Here is an 18,266-nt window from a genome sequence, read left to right as displayed (position 1 = left end):
GCAGTGTGCACCCTTGAAATGAATTCTAGGTAGAGAAGTGACGTGGTGAAATGGAGAAATGTGTTAATTCATTGCAGTGGTATTGCTGTCCCAGTGAGACTATTTCTCAGTGGGATAATAGCTACAGTATAATCGTATATGTTAATCACAAAGAGMTAGCCCTTTTCTCTGTTGGAACTTGTTTATCTCCAGCTTCTGCCATTATTTTTAATGATTAAAGTGTAGAGTACTGACCTTTAGCACCTGTATCTCTCCATTCTTATCTTCCCTCTCTTTCTTTTCTTCCCTCTTTCTCTATATTTTATTCTTCCCTCTGTCGCACTAATCAGCCATGGTGCTTGTTTTGCTTCACAAARAATCGGGACATTTTGATCAGATCAGAGCTCTCCATTCCTTCCTTCCTGCAGCGAAAGCCAGAGTGACAGTAGTGGAATGGGGGGGTGAGATGTAACAGCCTCAGCAGCAGGACAATATACTGTAAGAGGAGGCACTGAGAGGAGTCAGAATGGAAGATGCTGCTACCGATCTGCTTTAGTTCATTGCTACTGCACCTTAGTGATAATAAAGGAACCAACCAAGCTCTAGGACTTGGAACTATTATACAGCTGCCGATGCTCTGCTTCCCTGGCTGCTTCAGCTGTTTGTAGTTCTCTCAGCAAGGCGCACTGAAAGATTTCTAGCTGGGCTTGATAATTATGCCATAAGCAGCTGACGCTAATTGAACATCTCTGGCATCTCTCAATGGAACTGCCTGGACAAACGGAGCGCCTGTAATGTGAGAGCGTAGAGGATACTGCTGTTACAGCTTGTGATGCGCATCTACTGGCCACATCACGTTACATTGGATCTTGATGTGAGGAAATGCAACTGATTTCCTCTTGGTGAGAGAGGAATCTCTGCCTCTGCTTCTGTGTGGTGGAGCTGCTCACCATAGTCTGAATGCTCTGAACGCTCTGTGATCGCAGGATTTGGTGGTGCTGACTCTGTCGTGTCTGATACCATCTGCTACTTCTGCGTTTCCGTACCGCACCAACCCTCTCTGTCTGTCAAAGGAACGCTACCCACCTACCTACCTGCACCGATGTCGTGGATGGATGGAGCGTTGCGCAGGAGTAAGGGTTTTATAAAGCAGCGGCACCATCAGTGTACACAGAGCAGTAAAACCGCATGGTGAGAGAGTGATCAGAGAGGTGCAAGAGAGAGAGACAGACAGAGAGAGAGAGAGAGAGAAAGAACCAGAGAGAGAGAGAAACAGAGAGAGAAGTACTAGAGAGAGATGGAGTGAGAGAGAGAGAAATTGAGAGAGAGAGAGAAACAGAGAGAAACAAAGAGAGAGAGGTACTCTAGAGAGAGATTAAACCATTTGACAGTCAGACAGTGAGTGACAGTGTGTAGTGGAGAGTGGTTCCTTCCTGCCTGCCTGACAGAGCTGCAGTGTGTGAAGCCGCTGTCTCTCTCTCTGCTCTGATACACTAATAGGTTAATGAGACAAGTAGTGCAGGAGCTGTAAAGAGGAGAGAAGAGACAAGACTCCCGTTGACTACAGCACAGGGAGGATGCTCTGAGGACCAGACTGAGGAGTGCTCTGAGGATTCAGGGATTCACACTGCAGAGTGCAGACAGAGAGAGGGCTGCTGTACGTACCTGAGATACCGTAGTTAACCGCTGCACCTTATAACACATTCAGCATGGATGAACTGTGTACATACACAGATAGCATGGACAAAAACTCCCTAAAGTACCCAAAGACTGAGCAGACAGAGAAAATGTGGATGCGACTCAAGGGAATGTAAGTTTTCTCTTTCTTTCATCCCTCCTCTCGTGTTTAACTTCCCCAYCGAGGGACTGACTTAGAGGCATGTGATCTGTAAGGGTGGTTGAAAGAGTGAGGTGATTTAAAGCTCTTGTGAAACGTTTATTTGTTATCAGAAGTGATGCAGTGTTGAATTATGCCAGTTCTGTCGCGTTTCTACAGTATCTTAGTTTTCCATCACTATACTGTATATTGAAGCACGTTTAATAGTATTCTTATGTGCACATCTTTGTTTTGTAAACAATACATTAGTGTGTATAAAGCACTATAACTGTAGGTTTGTACATTTCATGATTTCAATGTATGTATGAACAAATGTACCTATCAGTGGAGGCTGCTGAGGGGAGGACAGCTCATAATAATGGCTGAAACGGTGCAAATGGAATGGCATCAAACCATCRGCTCCAGTCATTACCAAGAGCCCGTCCTCCCCGATTAAGGTGCCACCAACCTCCTGTGGTATGCAGGTACGTACATACCTTAGCATATGCGCATATAATGTAAGGTAGGTAAGTTGATAGTCAGGTAGGCACATGCACTTGTATTTACCTACTGTTTTTACAGTAAATTAATGAATTAATTCATCAATTCATCAATGAATTAATGATTGAATGAATGGAAGTTATAATGGTATAATATGTGTTCTTTTGCAGTTCTGTTTTTACCGTCTAATCAATATGTTACCACAACAAATTGATCAAGCTAAATACAGCTGGCAGCATGATTAGACTACTATGCTATTACATAATATATAATTTCACAGCTTGCAACAAATGAATGGATCAATTATGTAACTGTTAAACTTGTATCTGACAAACATGTATCTCAGTAGAAGCAAACTGTTTATCTCTGAAGCTTGTCTAAACCCATTATGTATTCAATAGTTCATTTATAACGTGCAGTCACGCTCTATATACATGTTTGCGCCTACACAACACTCTACTGCTGAAATCCCTGATCACATAGTCCTCAGTCACAACCTGTCCCCTGAGCATCTCCACACACACCACACACACACACACACACACCAACAACACCACACACACACACACACACACACACACACAACCACCACACACACACACACAACACACACACACACACACACACACACACACACACACCACAGTTCCTCTACCAATCTGAAGTGTGGGACAAGTTCTCGCAATGTAATGCCCTGAATACCTGTGGCTCGCTGGTGCAGAGACAGACAGGTGTGTTGCTATGGAGCAGAGGAGAGCAGAGGAGTAGTGCTGACTCTGTCGTGTCTGAGAGAGAGAAACGGAGGAGAGAGGGGAGGAGGTGAGAGAAGAGAGAGGAAGGGAAAGAGAAGAAGAGAGATAGGATAGCAGGAGGAGAGGAGATGAGAAGAGAGGAGAGGAGATGAAAGGAAAGGAAATGAGGGAGAGGAGAGGAGAGGAGGAGAAGAGGGAGTAGAAGAGAGGACAGAAGGGCGCAAAGGAAGAAAAGAGAAGAGCAAGAGATGGAAGAGGAGAGGAAGGGAGGAGAGGGAGAAGGAGAGTAGAGTAGAGGAGAACAGAGGTTAGAGTAGAGCAGAGCGATATCTGTTATATCTATTTTTTAGGTCGTGGCTGATCTGGTCAGCACACTGGCTGTTTCTGGATGGTTAGCTGGCTGATCTCAGAGATTAAAAACATTGTAATCACCTCAGCTCACAAAGAGCAGCACACACGCACGTAACACCCGCACGTAACACACCACACACACACACACACACACACACACACACCACACACACACACACACACACACACACACACACACACACACACACACCACACACACAAACCACAGTATTTATCAAATCAAATCAAATGTATTTATAAAGCCCTTTTTACATTTAGTCAGGCTTCTCCACTGAGCACTGCAATAATATGGTGTCACACTGAGCCTCTGTTTACAGTGCATTCGGAAAGTASTCAGGCCCCTTCCATTTTTCCACATTTTGTTACGTTACAGCCTTATTCTAAAATGTATTAAATAAAAAAAATGTCTTCATCAATCTACACACAATACCCCATAATGACAAAGCGAAACAGAAATACCGTACCTTATTTACATAAGTATTCAGACCCGTTCCTATGAGACTTGAAATTGAGCTCAGGTGCATTCTGTTTCCATTGATCATTCTTGAGATGTTTCTACAACTTGACTGGAGTCCAAATTCAATTGATTGGACATGATTTGGAAAGGRACACACCTGTCTATACAAGGTCCCACAGTTGACAGTGCATGTCAGAGCAAAAACCAAGCCATGAGGTAGAAGGAATTGTCCGTAGAGCTCCGAGACAGGATTGTGTCGAGGCACAGATCTGGGGAAGGGTACCAAAACATGTCAGTGGCCTCCATCATTCTTAAATGGAAGAAGTTTTGAACCACCAAGACTCTTCCTAGTGCTGGCCGCCAGGTCAAACTGAGCAATCGGGGGAGAAGGGCCTTGGTCAGCGAGGTGACCAAGAACCCGATGGTCACTCTGACAGAGCTCCAGAGTTCCTCTGTGGTGATGGGAGAACCTTCCAGAAGGACAATGGCCTTCATGGTAGAGTTGTCAGACGGAAGCCACTCCTCAGTAAAAGGCACAAGACAGTCCGCCTGSAGTTTGCCAAAAGGCACCTAAAATACTCTCAGATCATGAGAAACAAGATTCTCTGGTCTGAAGAAACCAATATTGAACTCTTTGGGCCTGAATGCCAAGTATTCACGTCTGGAAGAAACCTTTCACCATCCCTACAGTGAAGCATGGTGGTGGCAGCATCATGTTGTGTGGATGGTTTTCAGTGGTAGGGACTGGGAGACTAGTCAGGATCGAGGGAAAGATGAACAGAGCAAAATACAGAGAAATCCTTGATGATAACGTGCTCCAGAGCGCAGGGGGACATAGAGGCAGACATACAGGGGGACATACAGGCAGACATACAGGTTTGATTCATGACCAAAATGCTATGTTTGGCGTGGGGATATAAATGGTGGAAGTAATGAAATGTAATGCTTTGAATCTTTTCTAATGCAGAAACACACAGACACACATGCTCAGGCTCAGGTAGCATAGCACAAGTCCACTCTGCTCCTCTGTGCTCTCATAAACCATTGTTATTTTCAGTCAAAGTCCTGGTATTGAAATCACGAACACTTTTTCTTTGCAATATTAACAGTCCTTTGCACATCGAAGGAGCAACAGGTCTACCTCAATGTTTCAGCCTGCAAAGAGCCAAGGTTTACAAACGCAGTGAAACTAGAATGTAGAGCAAGCCACATACTTAAAAAATATATGTAAATAATTACTGTATGTCTCTTAGCAGACACTTTTATTGGAAGCAACTACATTACAGTAAGTGCATACATTGGTTTTGAATGTGTATGTGTGATCCCTGTGGGAGTTGAACCTTGGACCTTGCTGCACTCTACTTATCCACACATGATAGCTAGCTGCCAGGACCAGTCAGCTCTGACCCAATTAGAGGATTGTGAGTTCTGAGAGTAAACACCACATTAAGACTGAGGTAACAGAGCCATTTGTCACAGTGACACGGTGACTGTGTCTTAAATGGCACCCTATTCAAAATGCAAAATCAAAGAAATCAAATTTATTAGTCCACATACACATGGCGTTAGCAGATGTTAATGGCGAAGTGGTACGAAAATGCTTGTGCTTCTCGTTCCGACAACTGCAGTAATAACCAACAAAGTAATCGTAACCTAAACAAATTTCGCAACTACTACCTTATACACACACAAGTGTAAAAGGATAAAGAATATGTACATACAAGATATATGAATGAGTGGTGTACAGAACGGCCATAGCAAGATGCAGTAGATGATATAGAGTACGTATATACTATGAGATGGGTAATGTAGGGTATGTAAACATTATATTAGTGGCATTGTTTACAGTGGCTAGTGGTACATTTTTACATTATTTCCATCAAATTCCCATTTTTAAAGTGGCTGGAGTTGAGTCAGTATGTTGAGCGGCCGCTAAATGTTAGTGGTGGCTGTTTAACAGTCTGATGCCTTGAGATTAGAAGCTGTTTTTTTCAGTTCTCTCGGTCCCTGCTTTGATGCACCTGTTGACTTGACCTCGCCGTCTGGATTGATTAGCGGGGTGAACAGGCAGTGGCTTGGTGGTTTGTTGTCCTTCTTGATGTGCTTTATGGCCTTTCTGTGACATCGGGTGGTGTAGGTGTCCTGGAGGGCAGGTAGTTGCCCCCGTTGATGCGTTCTTGCGGACCCTCACTACCCTCTGGGAGCCTTACGGTTGTGGCGGAAGCAGTGCGTACCAGGCGGTTGATACAGCCCGACAGGATTTGCTCTCGAGTGTGCCATCTGTTTAGAAGTTTGTTTGAGTGCTTCTGGTGACAAGCCGAATTTCTTTCAGCCTTCCTGAGGTTGAAGAGGCGCTGCTGCGCCTTCTTCCCGACGCTGTCTGTCGTGGGTGGACCAATGTCAGTTTGTCCGTGATGTGTTACACCCGAGGAACTTTTAAAAACTTTCCACTTCTCCACTACTGACCCGTCGATGTGGATTAGGGGGTGCTCCCTCTGCTGTTCCTGAAGTCCACAATCATCTCCTTTGTTTTGTTGACGTGAGTGTGAGGTTATTTTCCTGACACCACACTCCGTAGGGCCCTCACCTCCTCCCTGTGGCCGTCTCGTCGTGTGTTGGTAATCAAGCCTACCACTGTAGTGTCATCCGCCAAACTTGCATGATTGAGTTGGAGGCGTGCAATGGCCACGCAGTCGTGGGTGAACAGGGGAGTACAGGAGAGCGGCCTCGAACGCACCCTTGTGGGGCCCCCCAGTGTGAGGATCAGCGGGGTGGAGATGTTGTTTACCTACCCTCACCACCTACCCTCACCACCATATTCCCTATATATTACTGAGGTGACGCCGAAAGAACATAGCTGCGTTTTACATTCTCCCAACCAATTGTGAAATTTGTTTAAAAAATGGCGTTTTGTGAAAACTTAATTTTGAACTTATTGCGTACGGAATGTTGCTGCTACCATCTGCTTATGACCGAAAATAACTTCGTGGACATCAGAAAAGCGATAAACTCCACCGCGGACTGGGAAGACTTGGTTCCTTTAATGGTCTGACGGGAAGGATTATCCTGCTTTTCACTGGAACAACAGGCCCAGATCCACGACTTTTGCTGAAGAAAAGACATCGAAAAAGGGGAGCAGATCGGGGATCGTTCTGAGAATCCGAGCGAGAGAGCAAAATCCCAATGCCTTCCATTTCTCCTTGCTAACATGCCGTTGGAAAATAAAATTGATGACCTACTATTAAGTATCCTACCAACGGGACATAAAAAAATGTAACTCTTATGTTTCACCGAGATGTGGCCTGAACGAAGAACGGGCACCAATATAGAAAGCTGCGGGGATTTTCCATGACACTGCAGAACAGAGCCCTACATCTGGTGGGGCGGTGTGTATCTGTTTTGTCAAATAACAGCTGGTGCGCGATGTCTAATATTAAGAACGTCTGTCGAGCTATGCTCGCCTGGAGGTAGGTACCTTATTGATAGCTTGTCGACCACACTATCTACCAAGAGAGTTCTCATCTGTATTATGTCGTATCCTTCTTATTTGCACCACAAGCGAAGCTGGCACTAGAGACTGCCTCTCAACCAACTCTATAAGGGCCATAAGCAAGAAGAAAATGCTTCACCCAGAAAGCGGCGCTCCTAGTGGCCGGGGACTTGTAATGCAGGCAACTTTAAATCATTTACCAATTTTTTACCAGCATGTCACATTTGCAAACCAGGGGGCGGAAAATCTGAGACTACATTTACTCCACATACAGAGATGCATACAAAGCTCTCACCCACCATCCATTTGGAAAAATCTCACCTAATTCCTGTTTACAAGCTAAAACTAAAGCAGGATGTACCAGTGACTCGCTCAATATAGAAAATGGTCAGATGCTAACACTACAGGGACTGTTTTGCTAGCACAGACTGGAATATGTTCCGCATTCATTTCATTGGCATGAGGAAGTACACCACCTCAGTCATTGGCTTCATCAATAAGTGCATCGAGGACGTCGCTCCCCACAGTGACTGTACGTACATATCCCAACCAGAAACCATGGATTACAGGCAACATCATGCATCGAGATAAGGCTAGAGCGGCGCTGTTCCAAGGAGTGTGGGAGGCTAATCCGGACGCTGTATAAGGAAATCCTGCTATGCCCTCAGACGAACCATCAAACAACAAAGCGTTTCAGTACAGGATTAAGAGTGGAATCCGACTACACCAAGCTCCAAAACGCTCGTCGGATGTGTCAGGGCTTTTTGAAAAACAGTACGGACTACAAAGGGAAACCAGATGGCGGAGCTGCCCAGTGATGCGAGCCTACCAGACAATCTAAATGCCTTTTATGCTTCACTTCGAGGCAAGCAACACTGAAGCATGCATTAAAGCACCAAGCTGTTCTGGATGACTGTGTGATAAGGTTGCTTCTCGGTAGCCGATGTGAACAAAACTTTAAACAGGGTTCACATTCACAAAGCCACTGGGCCAGACGGTTCCAGGAACATGTACCTCACGTCACCAAGTAATAGGACGGTTTTCTCTGGCTACCGCACAGCAAGCGCCAAGTCTAGGACCCAAATGGACGCCTTACAGCTTCTACCCCCAAGCCATTAGACTTGCTGGAACAATTCATAAAAACGCTACCGGAACAATGGTGACATTGACCCGCTCCACGGCCCCTCTTTGACACTGCTACTGCGTACTCGCTGTTTGTTTGTTACCTATGCATTAGTCACTTCGCCTCCAGCCTACATATACTATTTACCTTCACAAGCCTGTACCCCTGGCCACACTGACTTGGTACCGGTTGCGTTTGGCCCCCCCTGTATATAGCCTCGTTATTGTAATTCTTATGTTTCTTTTTATTAGTACTTTTATTTTAGCCTACTTGCGTTAACATTTTCTTTCTTCTTGAACTGCACTGTTGTGTGAAGGCTTGTAAGTAAGCATTGCATGGTAAAGTCTATACTTGTTGTATTCGGGCGCACGTGTGCAATTAAGTTTATTTTGATTTGATAGTTCACTACTTTTGACATAGAGCCTGATGGATGATAAAGTAGTGCACTTAAAGGGAATAGGGTGCCATTTTTGGTACACAACATAGTGTTACGGCTGTCTTTGTCTTTTCTCCAGTTAACAGCACCGTGCTAATGTCACTATCCCTCTCTTTGTTAGGAGCGAATGATGCCTGTGTGGCCAGCTTAGGAGGACTTTATGTATGGAATGTGTGAACACTAGGGCTAGCCCACATCTGTAGCTCCCTCTTCATTGCAGGTGTCAATGTGGCAGATTACAGGTTAGACGAGGTGAATTGAGTAATATGTAAATAGGTAGAGGTAAAAAGTGACAATGCATAGATTAGAAACAGAGAGTAGAAGCAGGCGTTTTTTAAAAAACGGGGGAGTCAATGCAAATAGTCCGGTAGCCATTTGGTTAGCTGTTCAGGAGTCTTATGGCTTGGTGGGTAGAAGCCATTTAAGAAGCCTTTAGGACTTAGACGGTGGTGCTCCGGTACCCTTGATGAGAAACAGTCTATGACTAGGGTGTCTGGAGTCTTTGACAATTTGTGTATGGGCCTTCCCTCTGACACCGCCTGTATAGAGGTTCCTGTTTTGGCAGGAAGCTGGACCATTGATGTTAATTGGCAAACGCATTACCCTCGCGTAGTGCCTTGCGGTTGGAGCACACCAGGCGGTGTGATACAAACCAGTCGGATGCCTTTCGATTGGTGGCAGCGGTAGAAACTTTCAGATCTGAGGGACCCATGCCAAATATTTTTCAGTCTCCTGAGGGGGAATAGGCGGGTCGTGCCCTCTTCACGACTGCTTTGGTTGTGTTTGAACCATGGACAGCGTTGGGATGTGGATACTAAGGAACTTGAAGCTGCTCAACCTGTAGTCACTATCATCTCTTGTCTTGATTCACGTTGCAGGGATGAGGGTGTCTTATCCTGGCACCACCTGCCAGGTCTCTGACCTCCTCCCTTAGCTGTGTCATCGTTTTCCGTGAATCACTGTTGTGTCGTCAGAAAACTTAATTTGATGATGTCGGAGTTGTGCTTGGCCATGCGTCATGGGTGAACAGGGACTGAGTACACACCACTAGGGGCCCCGTGTGAGGATCAGCGTTGGCAGATGTGTTGTTACCTACCCTTACCCACCCTGGGGCAGCTATCAGGAAGTCCAGGATGAGGTTGCAGAGGGAGGTGTTTAGTTAAGGGTTCCTTAGCTTAGTGATTGAGCTTTGAGGTACTATGGTGCTTGAACGCTGAGCTGTAAGTCAATTGAATAGCATCGCACGTAGGTGTTCCTTTTGTTCAGGTAGGAAAAGGGCAGTGTGGATTTGCTATAGAGATAGGCAGTCATCTGTGATTCTGTTTTGGGCGGTATGCAAATTGGAGTGGTTCTAGGGTTTCTGGGATAATGGTTGTTGATTGTGAGCCGATTACAACCTGTTCAAGCACCTCATGGCCACGGACGTGAGTCCTATAGAAAATGTTGTGGCAGAACTGAAAATAAGCGTGTGCGAGTAAGGAGCCTACCAACCTGACTCAGTGTACACCAGCTGCTGTCAGGGAACGGGCCAAAATTCACCAAATTATTGTGGGAGTTGTGGGAGGCTAACCGAAAACGTTTGACCCAAGTTTAAACAAGTTAAAAGGGGAATGCTACAAATACTAATTGAGTGTTGTTAAACTTCCGACCCACTGGCAATGTGATGAAAGAGTAAATAAAAGCCTGAAATAAAATAATTTCTCTCTCCTATTATTCTGACATGTCACATTCTTAAATAAAGTGGTGATCCTAACTGACCTAAGACAGGGATTTTTTAACTCTGATAATGTCAGGATTGTGAAAAAACTGAGAGTTAAAGGGTATTTGGAGCAAGGTGTGATGGTAAACTTGGTACTTCAACTGTACATATGAGATGATTTAATGCCATTATATGTAAACATTATTAAAGGACTAGTTTCCATTCCTTAAAATGGCAGTGTTCCTGTGTCTATGCCTATAGGCAAAGCAGCCTCTAATGGGGCTCAGTGATGGCTGTTGTAACAGTCTGGATGGCCTGAGAGTCAGAAGCTGTTTTCAGTCTCTTGGTCCCAAGCTTTGATGCGGCCGCGTCTGACCTCGCGCCTTATTGATAGCGGAGTGAACAGGCAGTGCTCGGGTTGTGAGTGTCCTTGATTATCTTTTGGCCCATCCTGCTGCAGTGGTTGCTGTAGGTGTCCTGGAAGGCGGATAGTTTTGCCACCCAGGTAATGCGTTGGGCAGACTGGGCACCACCCTCGGAGAGCTTTGCTGTTGCGGGCGGCTGCAGTTGCCGTACCAGGACAGAGATACAGCCCGACAGGATGCTTTCCAATTGCGCTTCTGTAAAAATGTGTGAGGGTTTTAGGTGAACAAGCCAAATTTCTTTAGCCTTTGAGTGGAAGAGGGCTCTGTTGCGCCCTTCTTCAGCCACACTGTCTGTGTAGGGTGGTCCATTTCAGTTTTGTCAGTGATGTGTACGCCAAGGAACTCAAAGCTTTTTCCACCCTTCTCCACTGCGCGTCCTGTTGATGTAGATTAGGGGCGTTGCACCTTCTGCTGTTTCCTGGAAGTCCACGATCATTCTCCTTTGTTTTTGTTGACGTTGATGGAGAGGTTTATTTGGCCCATTGAAAAGTCTCTTACTGACCTCATGTAAACCAAAATATAAGGCTGTGAAAACGCTGGCTATCACCATGGAGACCCAATCCTGAATAAGTGGCCAATAAGTGAAAATATTAATCTCTTTATTTAGATTAATTTGGTTTTGGGGGGAATTTTTTTTACGTTTTGGGATGAGCACAAGGGACAGGACCAATTGCCCCAAAGAAAAGATATTTTAGATATAGGGTGGATATAAGCGTAGTAGGGTTAGGGTGATCATTCTCCTTGGTTCATTACATTAACATATAGTATATTTATGTCCTGGCTCGTTAGTTATTTGATTGTGTACGTCCCAAATGCATTCTATCCTAATGATAGCGCACTATTTTTGACAAGGGACCCATAAGTTGTTTTGGTAAAAAGTAGATGCACATGCAGGGAACAGGGTGCCTTTGCGGATGCAATTATATGAGTTTCAAGGGACATATTCCAGAATTATGTTTTCGTGGGCTCCAATGCTAAAGCTGATTGGTACTGATCACTGCAGCTATTTTAAGGGAAAACTTGGAGAGGACATTATAATACAACTGAATCCCTGTAGATTCATTGAAACTGTCTGCATTTCCTTAATCTTCTGTATCCATTTACAAAAGTCTTCATTTTATGCTTCACAAACTGTAAACCAAAATGTAATATCTTGATAAGTGATAATGTGGTCACATTCAATGTCGATTCCACAGGAATTAACAACATGTTAACTGTGGTAAACATTTATCAAGATTGTTTACTCCACAAACGAGATGCGTACAAAGCTCTCCCTCGTCCTCCATTTGGCATATCTACCATAACTCTAATCCTCCTGATTCCTGCTTACAAGCAAAAACTAAAGACAGGAAGTACTAGTGACCTCGCTCAATATGGAAGTGGTCAGATGACGTAGATACTTAAGCCATGTACGCCCACACAGTGCTTCTCTGCTAACCATCAACTTCCTGTGCCTGACGATGATTGTTTTCCCTGGCTCTGACAGCAAGGCGGTGTGGGTCTGTCAGTGCATTACTGGGTCACTAAAGCTTGAAGACAAATTGTGTTATAGAATGTTCAAATCATGTGCATTTATTTGCGGCCATTCACTGGTCTGGCAGGTTATCTGTCGTTGTATCACAGAATGGAGATATATTACGGGATTCTGCCAATCATTGAGGGGGAGTAACCACATCCGTCCTGGCTTTCATTCAAATAAGTGCATCATAAGTGCATCGGCTGGGGATAGGGGTTGTTGACTTGACTGTGCAGGATACCAACTTTAAATTGCAGTTATACTTTTTACTTTTACGTTTCTTTACAAGTTCCTGAGCATTATCCACAGTTCTGAAGGGAAAATGTAAATCACTGGTATCATTTTTTACTGCCGTTGGTGAGATAAACATTGCAGACAGTTATACTGTCATTACTGTCTGTAGGTACTTAGAAGCCATTTAACTAAAAGACTGTGTTAGAACATGTACGCCCACACAGTGCTTTCTTGTAACCATTCAACTTCCTGTCCTGACGATGCATTGTTTTCCCTGAGCTCTGACAATCAAGGCTGTGTGTCTGTCAGTGCATTACTGGCGTCACTTAAGCTTGACGACAAATGTTTATAGAAGTCAAAAATCAGTGGGTCATTTATTGCCATTCACTGGTCTGGAGGTATCTGTCGTTGATATCACAAAGAGGATTTTGAAAGCAGAGTTAATTAGAGCAGATTTAATGCTTGCCCCTTTAATGCCTCTTGGTGGGATGGAAACTGTGTGTGTGTGTTTGATGTGTAATGTTGATGTGTGTGTGTGCTCTGTATCAGATGTTACACTGATGACATTGCTCTTGGCTTTATGCAGGGGGTTGAAAGGTAAGGATGGTGGATGCTGGCCTTGGACAGCCACACTGTAACAGAACTACAGTATATAGTGCTAACGTACAGTACGTACGATTCTATCATCCGAATACCCATTTCTTGCTTATGTTTATTTGACACGTGCCCTCTCCCGAGGGAGATTGACATTCACACATTTATTAGTGTGCACTGTTGAAGGGAGGCTTAGCTTTCCTTCGGCTAATTTGTTATTCATTAAATAAGGGACATTCATTCTTTAGGATTATGGAAATGGTCTTTCTGCATAATAATATTGATTGCGAGGAGAAATTAGTCTTACATAGCCCTAGAACTTACTGCAGCTGTATGTTTCTCTTCTGTAAGAATTCTCCCAAAGCCGGACAATAAGGCAGAAAAGACGTGGGATGCTTTTGTGATGCTGCAATGGAGTAATGTTATGTATTTTGGTATACAGTTGTCCTTCAGCGCTTCAGGGAAGAAAAACAGTTTGTTTCAAAGAAAGAAACCACTTCAAGCTTTAGAATAAGCTCTCCTGAAACCAATACATAAAAAGTAATAAAAAAATATAAGCTCTCCCTGTCTCTCGGCATTGCAGGTCCTTCTTCTCTGTTTCGTGTGTTCTTGTTTTTTACAACAGGTCAAGTCATGCACCCTTCGTACTAAGAAGCACATGTGGGTGTAAAACAAGAAAATGTGTGTACCACGGCAACCCATCTTATCAATACGAAGCAGGGAGCAAATACAAAGATAATGTTTTGATTGATTTGCTCAGGGTGAATGTTCAGGTTTACCGTTATTGACGGTTAGTGTTGTTGTTTTCCAGTTATTTAAATATCTTCGAATGAAATCAGTTCAAACAGTCAAACATAATTTCTGATTACAACAAAACATCTGCGAAAAGGCACTGCCTTCTGGAAGGCACTCTATACCACTTGCCCCTCATCCCACCCTTCCCCAATACACGTGTAATGTTGCGATTATAAATTGTGCCTTCCTGTATACTTATGCAAAAAATAGTACAGTATATTGGCTACTGCCGTTTACTTTATGTGCGTTTTCTTATCTTTTATTATTTGATTATTGTTACATTGTCAAGAAGGAACCTGGAGGCCTCCCGGGTTGGCGCAGTGGTCTAGGGGCATGCATCGCATGCTAGCTGCGCCACCAGAGTCTCTGCGGTTCGCGCCCAGGCTCTGTCGCAGCCGGCCGCGACCCGTGAGGTCCGTGGGGGCGACGCACAAGTGGCATGGCGTCGGTACGGGTTAGGAGGGTTTGGCCGGTTAGGGATATCCTTGTCTCATCGCGCTCCAGGCCGACTCCTGTGCGGTGGCCGGGCGCCAGTGCGCGTAAACAAGGGGGGCAGGTACACGGTGTTTCTCCGACACATTGCGGTGGCAGCTGGCTTCCGGGTTGGAGGCTTCGGGGCTGGTTGTGCTTCGGGGACGCATGCTTTTCACCTTCGTCTCTCCCGGCCCGTACGGGAGTTGTAGCGATGAGGACCAAAGATAGTAATTACTAGCGATTGGTACCATGAAAAATTGGGGAAATTTTTTATTTATTTATTTTTTTATAAAAAAAAAGAAGAAAAAAGAAGGAAACCTGCAAGTAATCATTTAGTTGGACGATGTTTGCCATGCCCGTTATCCCGTAATTTTACAACTAAAAAAACTTGGAAACTTTTGCTGATCTCTTTCGCTTCGTTTTGAAAAACTATGGCTACACGGTTACGGAGTTGTCAAGTGTAAACACTTTACCGAGCAGCCAACCTGCTTGCACAATTCCCTTGTTAATCTACAGTTAAATACTATGGCAAAAACAAACCCCTCCCCTCAATGAATTTCATTAATAATTGATTCATTCCTATTACAGTGCATTTACTTTTGTTACAAGTATATAGAGTCAATTTAAAGTATTGTACTGGTTGTATGATACCGTATTTATATTACAGGAGGTGTACTGTAATATTGAAATACAGAAATTACTTGCACCGAGCGGTCTTGTAAGCTACTGTCAAATTCACAGTAATACCCCGTTACACTGTACTCTAGTGATTTAGGCCTATACCCTGGAATAATTTTGCAGCTTAACATTGCCATTATAACACGCATAGTTACACTAGGTCTATACCTGCAAGCCTGTAAGTAAAGTGTTACGCTTATTATATATTGTGGGATTGTTGGTAATCTTGCACATGGATATAGGGCTAATTTCTTGGGCAAGACATGTGTGACTATCATGAAGAAGCTCTCTTTTTCCACTCCGATCATTTAATAGAGGAAATGTGCTTCTGCTATGGCATGCCATGCTAAATCTGAAAACCAATTGAGTTGTTCCGCCGTGTTTGCTATCTCCTGTTCGTAAAAAAAAAAAATTTATATGAAGACAAAGCAATGAGACCTCAATGATATGATTAGGGATCTATTCTGTGCTGAGGGAGACCTGCACGGTGCAGTTGTGCACCCTTGAAATGATTCTAGGTAGAGAAGTGACGTGGTTCGAAATGGAGAGAAATGTGTTAATTCATTTGCAGTGGTATTGCTGTTCCGAGTGAGGACTATTTTTCAGTGGGTAATAGCTACAGTATAATCGTATATGTTAATCACAAGAGTTAGCCTTTTTCTTCTGTTGGAACGTGTTTATCTTCCAGCTTCTGCCATTATTTTTAAGATTAAAGTGTATTTGAGTACTGACCTTTAGCACCTGTATCTCCTCCATTCTTATCATTCCCCTCTCTGGCTTTTTTCTTCCCTCTTGTCTCTATATTTTTATTTTTCCCTCTGTCGACACTAATGCCAGCCATTGGTGGCTTGTTGTGCTTCCACAAATAATCGGGACCATTTTGATCAGATCAGAGCTTCCTTCCTTCCTTCCTGCGGCGGCGAAAGCCAGAGTTGACAGTTAGTGGAATGGGGGGTGAGAATGTTAACGCCTCAGCAGCAGGACCCAATATGACTGTAAGGAGGAGGCACTTGAGAGGAGTCAGAATGGAAGATGCTGCTACCGATCTGCTTTAGTTCATTGCTAACATTGCCACCTTATGATAATAAAGGAACCAACCAAGCTTCTAGGACTGGAACTATTATACAGCTGCCGATGCTCTTGGCTTCCCTGGCTGCTTTCAGCGGTTTGTAGTTTCTCTCAGCAAGCGCACTGAAAATTTCTAGCTGGGATTGATAATTATTGCCTAAGAGTACGCTAATTGGAACATCTTCGGGCATTCTCTCAATGGAACTGCCTGGACAAAACGGAGCGCCTTGTAATGGAGAGCGTAGTAGGATACTGCTGTTACAGCTTGTGATGCGCAGTCTACTGGCCAACATCACGATTACATTGGATCTTGATGTGAGGAAAATGCAACTGATTTCTTCTTTGGTGAGAGAGGAATCTCGCCTCTGCTTCTGTGTGGTGGAGGCTGCTCACCATGTCTGAATGCTCTGAACGCTCTGTGATCGCAGGATTTGGTGGGTGCATGACTCTTCGTGTCTGATACCATCGTTGCTACTTTCTGCGTTTCCGTACCGCACCAACCCTCCTCTGTCTGTCAAAGGAACGCTACCCACCTACCTTACCTGCACCGATTGTCGGTGGAGTGGATGGAGCGTTGCGTCAGGAGTAAGGGTTTTATAAAGCAGCGGCACCATCAGTGTACACAGAGCAGTAAAACGCATGGTGAGAGAGGGTTGATCAGAGAGGTGCAAGAAGAGAGAGACAGACAGAGACGAAGAGAGAGAGAAAGGAACCAGAGAGCAGAGAGAAAACAGAGAGAGAAAGTACTTTAGAGAGAGATGGAGTGAGAGAGAAGAAATTTGAGAGAGAGAGAGAAACAGAGGAAACAAGAGAGAGAGGTACTCTAGAGAGAGATTTAAACCATGTGACAGGTCAGACAGTGAGTGACCAGTGTGTAGTGGAGAGTCGGTTCCTTCCTGCCTGGCCTGACAGAGCTGCAGTGGTGTGAAGCCGCTGTTTCTCTCTCTGCTCTGATACACTAATAGGCTTAATGATGAAACAAGTAGTGCAAGGGAGCTTGTAAAGAGAGGAGAAGAGGACAAGAACTCCCGTTGACTACAGCACAGGGGGATGCTCTGAGGACCAGACTGAGTGAGGGCTCTGAGGATTCAGGGATTCACACTAGCAGAGTGCAGACAGAGAGAGGGCTGCTGTACGGTACCTGAGATACCGTAGTTAACCGCTGCACCTTATAACACATTCAGCATGATGGAACTGTGTTACATACACAGATAGCATTTGGACAAGAACTCCCTAAAAGTACCCAAAGACTGAGCAGACAGAGAAAATTGTGATGCGACTCAGGGAATGTAAGTTTTCATCTTCTTTCATCCCTTCCTCTCGTGTTTTTAACTTCCCAGCGAGGGACCTGACTTAGAGGCATGTGATCTGTAGGGTGGTTGAAAGAGTGAGGTTGATTTAAGCTCTTGTGAAAACGTTTATTTGTTGATCAGGAAGTGATGGCAGTGTTTGATTATGCCAGTTCTGTCGCGTTTCTACCAGTATTTCGTAGTTTTTCCATCCTATACTGTATATTAGAAGCACGTTTAATAGTATTCTTATGTGCAACATCTTTGTTGTGTAAACAATACATTTTAGTTTGTGTATAAAGCACTATAACTTAGGTTTGTACATTTTTCATGATTTCAATGTATGTATGACAAATTGACCTATTCAGTGGAGGCTGCTGAGGGAGGACAGCTCATTAATAAATGGCTTTGAAACGGTGCAAATGGGATGGCATCAAAACCATCCGCTTCCAGTCTTCCAAGAGCCCGTCCTCCCCCGATTAAGGTGCCACCAACCTCCGTGGTCTGGCAGGTACGTACTACCTTAGCATATGCGCATAGTAATGTAAGGTAGGTAGTTGATAGTCAA

The 18,266-nt window shown here is 44.3% G+C and overlaps 1 protein-coding gene across 1 annotated transcript in view; it reads left to right on the top strand.

Moving 5' to 3' along the window:
- Positions 1 to 466: 466 nt before the first annotated feature.
- LOC139024044 (dual specificity calcium/calmodulin-dependent 3',5'-cyclic nucleotide phosphodiesterase 1C-like) overlaps positions 467 to 18,266 on the top strand; it is a 69,817-nt gene continuing 52,017 nt past the window's right edge. The window contains exon 1 of the mRNA XM_070438423.1: positions 467 to 1,789. Within this exon, the coding sequence (XP_070294524.1) occupies positions 1,689 to 1,789 (101 nt within the window). The 5' untranslated portion in view covers positions 467 to 1,688. The remainder of the gene's footprint in view (positions 1,790 to 18,266) is intronic.

Source organism: Salvelinus sp. IW2-2015, unplaced genomic scaffold, assembly GCF_002910315.2.
Source record: "Salvelinus sp. IW2-2015 unplaced genomic scaffold, ASM291031v2 Un_scaffold912, whole genome shotgun sequence".
Taxonomy (NCBI): domain Eukaryota; kingdom Metazoa; phylum Chordata; class Actinopteri; order Salmoniformes; family Salmonidae; genus Salvelinus; species Salvelinus sp. IW2-2015.
This window is presented reverse-complemented; position numbering and strand designations above follow the sequence as displayed.